The sequence below is a fragment of the Salmo salar genome, chromosome ssa26, assembly GCF_905237065.1.
Source record: "Salmo salar chromosome ssa26, Ssal_v3.1, whole genome shotgun sequence".
In the NCBI taxonomy this organism is placed as follows: Eukaryota; Metazoa; Chordata; class Actinopteri; order Salmoniformes; family Salmonidae; genus Salmo; species Salmo salar.
In genome coordinates this window covers 37,142,783-37,148,782 of record NC_059467.1, presented here as the reverse complement: position 1 = coordinate 37,148,782, position 6,000 = coordinate 37,142,783, and the positions used below count along the sequence as shown (strand labels likewise).

General features: G+C 39.9%; 1 protein-coding gene across 8 annotated transcripts in view; it reads left to right on the top strand.

The window, feature by feature from the left end:
• The first annotated feature begins 3,537 nt into the window (after positions 1-3,537).
• LOC106587844 (aryl hydrocarbon receptor nuclear translocator 2) overlaps positions 3,538-6,000 on the top strand; it is a 112,169-nt gene continuing 109,706 nt past the window's right edge. For 4 of the 8 annotated variants that reach the window (XM_045708578.1, XM_045708575.1, XM_045708574.1 and 1 more), the window contains exon 1: positions 3,539-3,853. In XM_045708578.1, the coding sequence (XP_045564534.1) occupies positions 3,823-3,853 (31 nt within the window). In that variant the 5' untranslated portion in view covers positions 3,539-3,822. Of the gene's footprint in view, positions 3,854-6,000 lie in introns of all 8 variants that reach the window. The other 4 variants (XM_045708576.1, XM_045708572.1, XM_045708571.1 and 1 more) reach the window with 2 other exon arrangements.

The window sequence follows — 6,000 nt, the reverse complement described above, 5'->3', positions numbered from 1 at the left end:
GGCAAATGACAAATGAGTCTGGAGAAGGACAGCCAGATTTGGTGGGAGTCAGACATTTAGCAACCCAACTTCCAGATGAAACGAGCCCAGGGCACTTTTTGGCAGGCAAGTTTTTGTCTAGAGGATTGGTTGGCATTAAGATTTCAGGCCCTATAAATCAGAATTAATTCATGTTTTATATTATTTTATTAATCTCTTTTATTGTGTTTTTGTTTTTATGTCCTTCATTTCACTTCTTTACTGCTAAGTGTGTTGTGATAGAAAAAGCACTTTAAATGGGCTCAGCGATTATAGGCACTGCATCTCAGTGCTAGCGGTGTCACTACAGACCCTGGTTCAATCCTGGGCTGTATCACAACCGGCCGTGATTGGGAGTCCCATAGGGCAGCGCACAATTGGCCCAGCATCGTCCGGGTTAGGGATTGGCCGGGATAGGCCGTCATTGTAAATAGGAATTTGTTCTAAACTGACTTGCCTAGCTAAATAAAGGTTAAATAAATAAATAAATAAATATTTTATTTGAATGAGTTAGCCAGCTAACTTTCCAAAATATTCTGGTACAACTCCACATTGGTAAACAAAGATGGGCAAAATGGAAACTCCATAAGACATACTCCACTAGCTTCAGGTTTTTATTTTAGGATGCAGAGATTTAACGGTTATCTCTGAACGTTAGCTTGATAACTCATTGATCTTGCTTTGTGGTATCTAAGGGACCTTAACCAAACACAGCAACACAGCATGCTACCACCTTACTGTGAACAAAAAAACAAACAATTAAGGCGGTTTGTTTACAGCCAATGAGAATCCCCCAGGCTAGCCACATACAAATGAGAACTTATAACAATGCAGCAACACAGTAATAATCTGATTACTTGCATTGGCTATGTTTAATTGCAGTAAGGCCTATACATTTTAGGTATATTTATCTGGAGGCTTTGAATTAAGTCAATTGATTAGTAAATATATACAATACACTACACACTGCAGTAACAAATCCACCGGTTGACAACAAAAACATTGCACAATCAATACTGTTGTCAGACTTTATCCTCGGGCATAACTTTTACCTTGAAAACTATTCTTTCTTAGGAATTGGTCTCTTTAAATTACATTCTGCACAGCTATGTAACAAGACAAACATGTCGCTATGAAAAGTATTGTACTGCATTAGTCTCTCAAGGTAATGGTGGTTAGCTAGTAGAATACATTTATTTTATAAATCACTGTAAGTTTTCTGTATTAAATTCGTTTTTTTCCCCCACCATCTGAGAAACTGCAAGCAGAGGGCTTAACATTCTCAAAATTCCCAATAAATGTAAACTCTAGCCCTGCAGATGCTATGTGGAATCCAAACTAGATGTCTGCAATTTTGAAAGTAAATGTTTTATGTCATGTTCTACATTGTTGACACAAATCGGCATTTCCCTTCAGTGGTTTATAGTAGACCGAGACATATTCACATTTAGTCTAAAGGCATGCTCAATGTCTTATTAACACACAATGTCATACTGTAAATATGACTGACCACCAATGAAAATCAATATAAAACATAAATATATTGTAATGAATGTGGAAAGAACATTACATTTTAAACTTTGCAATGGTACTAGAATGAGTGTACAAAACATTAGGAACTCCTTCCTAATATTGAGTTTCACCCCCGTTTGCCCTCAGAACAGCCTCAGTTCGTTGGGGCATGGACTCTACAAGGTGTCGTTCCACAGGGATGCAGGCCCATGTTGACTCCAATGCTTCCCACTGTTGGTGTCAAGTTGGCTGGATGTCTTTCGGGTGGTGGACCATTCCTGATAGACACGGGAAACTGTTGAGCATGAAAAACCCATCAGTGTTGCAGTTCTTGACACACTCACAACGGTGCGCCTGGTACCTACTACCATACCCTGTTCAAAGGCACTTAATTATTTTGTCTTGCCAATTCACCTTTTGAATGGCACATACAGAATCCTTTCTCAATTGTCTCAAGACTTAAAAATCCTTCTTTAATCTGTCTCCTCCCCTTCATCTATACTGATTGAAGTGGATTTAACAAGTGACATCAATAACGGATCATAGTTTTCACCTGGGCAGTCTATGCCATGGAAAGAGCAGGTGTTCCTAATGTTTTGTACACTCAGTGCACGTAATGGAGAGGAAAACTTGAAATGTAATCTAGAGACAGACGAGTTAGAATATTTATCTCTTCTGAGAAAAACAGAGCAGTTAGGTGTGCCTTTGCCTAATGGGGGGTGTATTATCTAATGATACAGGTACAGAGCTGCAGATACTTGCAACAGGTTCATTAAAACCAGGAAAGTATTAGTAAATGTTGACCACAACCGTGTGAAATATCCTAAGGCTGCAACAGCTACACTATATTACAGTAGTTTTAGACATGAGTAGGCCTATAAATATTCAACTAAAGAATCCGCACAGTTTGGCCTACAAAACTGAAAAATATGAGACTCTCACGAACACGATGGTGTTCTCCGTTTTGCTCTACGACCCACACAAACATCATGGGACTCGTCTGAAGTTGGTACGAACTTCTGGTAGCGTCGGAACAGTTTGGCGCACAAACTATGATCCCTCTTTGGAAAGGTGAGAATCTCATGAACACCTACAGTACATATCAGTTGTTTTGCTCTAGGATGCCCACAAGCCTTACAAGCCTTGTCTAAAGTTAGCCTGGTACTAATTTAAAACACTTATGGAAGTATATGTATATTGAAGTAGTTTGTGCCTAAAAAAAAGGCAGGTGAACAGTTGGGTAGGCCAGGGGTTAAGTTTGAAATAGGAATAGGCCTACAATCAACATAATGGTCACAGATACCATCTGTAATTACATGTAGTTTGAAATTATTGGTGTAACACAGTAACTCATTCCTAGATTAGGCCTACAGAAAAATCTGAAACCTAAACCCAAGTTTACCTTCCTTTTATCTCTTTTGGAGTAAATTATCTTTCCGCTGTCTTCACTTGTGTTGCATTTTGTACATCAAATTGTAACTATAACCCTACTGACAAAATTAAAACATACATTGAAAAAAAAAGCTAATATTGTGAGTTAAATCAGGATGGACAAACTCCCAGAATCTTGCTGGTTTGTGCAGATTCTGAAACAATGCCCTGTGGATTCATCCATTTAAAATGATCTGTGACATTGGAAGTCATGCCCTCTATGCATCTCAAGTGGATTGATCTTCACATCAAACACATGGAGCTAGTTCTCGTTTCCATCTCATAGTTTGACAATGATACAATGGTGAAAAACACAAGGTCTTTTACAAAGTGAGCGCTGTTGAAGCGCCACAAATGCTTACAAAGCAAACATTTGGCCTATTTGGGATTACATTTTAGCCTACTTGATTTGGCTGTTCTATTCTATATGAAAGATAGGACCACGATTCAACAAGTGAATACTGGCAAAGGATGTTAGGCTACTGTATCTCACTGACATTAGCTGACTTTTCATCTTTCAAAGCTTAATTTGACTCAAAGCAAAAATAGTCTACACAGAATTAATTCAAGTGAAGTCTCGCGGTGTTTAGACACCTTTCAGACATCTTGCATTTTTCAGTCTGAAAGAACGAATTTATAAAATACCGTTGACTTCATCGGGCCAAGCGAACCCGAAATAACAGGGCCTTTATTGTTGATATTCGTGACTTATTTGTATTTCGACCGAATGCATGTGAGGCTATAGGTGGCTGAACCGAGAGCTCGCGTGTCAAACCACTGAGTGGATTGTCTCTCCCGGGGCTCTCGAGCCGTATTGTGCGTCATTTTCATAGCTGCATTTTGTTTTTCTATCGAGGCAACATGGCAACTCCCGCCGCGGTAAATCCATCGGGTAAGTCGCGATTTTATCTTAAGGAAAAAGCAAAAACAGTGGGGGTTTAATGGTGATTATATCTTTAAAATGTATTTTTGACATTTACCGAAATGGAAAGCTGAAGACGCGGACGTCAGGCTCACAGTGCTCCAGCTCTCCACAGCATCCCCTTCCCCCACGGTGCTATCGCAGCCTCAAAACACTTTCTGTACACCTAGAAACTCATTTTCTTCATTATAGCGTGAACATACGTCCATTGTTTACACACACAGCCTATGATAGGGGCAGAAGCTTTTTAATGTATTGCATGTATTATCTGCACGCAAAATGAGATACTGGTTGCGTTTTGGCTCAACCCAACAGGCAGCTAGTTAGCTGCTGCTACGTGCTCTGATTTCACTGAACAGCCAGTCCCCCTCACGATACAAAGGTTATTTTGCATATCCGAGCCCTTGGCCTATCGACGTAAACTCGGGCGATTTGAGTCGAGTCATTTCGATGTTTGTCACTGGTGTCAGTCACAGCGATTTGTTGGTCCATCTCCATCGCCGGTTAATTCGATAGTCATTAACTAGATGAAATCTGCAGCTTGCTGGGCGCTAACAGCACTTTTGTAGCCTGGCTTTCTTTACTCAATGTTATTTGAGGAAGAAGTTAACGTTTTTAGTGAACGGCCTAAATAGTAACCTAGTGGCCTAGCTAGTGTTATATGCATGACCAGTAAAACTAACTTTATCTGCCTGTGTTTGAACCTTGAAGCTCTATTTGTCATGTAATGACAGTCAAAGGTGTTAATTACATTGTTGCTGTTATGTAGTCATTACGTTGTTACATTGTTACTGAGCAAATAAATGTACACACAGCATACACTTTGTTTTCAGATTTGTACTGTATTACGGAAGTACTAGGCTACAATGCATCCTTAGCTGAGGTGCAGTTATATCGCTGGCGCTCTTATTAATATAATCAATTCTGGGCAATGATACAAGTTTGGTAGTGATATAGGAGAAAACATTTAGAGGAAGGCAAACAATGGTGTATATACGCATTGCTGAATTGCTGCTTGCCATCAAATATGTGTAGGCTATGGAATGTAGCCTGAGCCTTGTGTGTTGAAAAATAGTACTCTAAAAATAGGCCTAAATCTTACGTTTCCTGATGTGCATTCACTCCAGTTCTATTTGCTCTGGTTAGCCTAGGCCTGATGTCTTTTATACAGTAACGTTAACTGATTATTGAAACTAACTGTTCTACTGCCAAAAACATTTAATAAGAAATTCATCTTCGATTTTACTGTCATTTCCAATAATAACCACAACAGCAGGCCTCTCTCTCTCATTGGATATGCAAATTGAAGTGTAATGAAGAAATACCTGGGGTGTTAACAGCACCGTGGCTGCATATAGAGTTGCCATGTGAAGAGAAGCATGGAACATAGAGTGGCTGCATATAGAGTTGCCATGTGAAGAGAAGCGTGGAACATAGAGTGGCTGCATATAGAGTTGCCATGTGAAGAGAAGCATGGAACATAGAGTGGCTGCATATAGAGTTGCCATGTGAAGAAGAGCGTGGAACATAGAGTGGCTGCATATAGAGTTGCCATGTGAAGAGAAGCGTGGAACATAGTGGCTGCATATAGAGTTGCCATGTGAAGAGAAGCATGGAACATAGAGTGGCTGCATATAGAGTTGCCATGTGAAGAGAAGCATGGAACAGAATGAACAACCAACTGATTATTACCTGGGTTGCTTCCCAATAATATTTAATTTCTCTTGAAGAGTACACTCGTTAACTACTTCTCACGAATCTAAAAGCATTGCATTCAAAAATAAATGCATTTACCAAAGAGCATTATTTTTCATTAAAGCCAGATTACATAATGCATTAATCTCCTCTTATCACAGTAACAAACCTATTTGTCAGATTATGCAATAGGCTATAATCCATGTTTGTTGTGTTTTGTTGTGAGAGCCAGTGATATTATGTCGTCTTTGGGTGGATTGAAGAAGCGTGCTGAAAGATTAGGCTACACAGGGAATGCTGCTACTAGACATGGTGGCGCTGCTCCTAAGTAATGATAGGGGAAACCCTGGCTGTCCTCTCCAGTACTAGCCTCCTGTAGCCAGACACTGTGTGTCCTGGCTGTCCTCTCCAGCCCAGCCTCC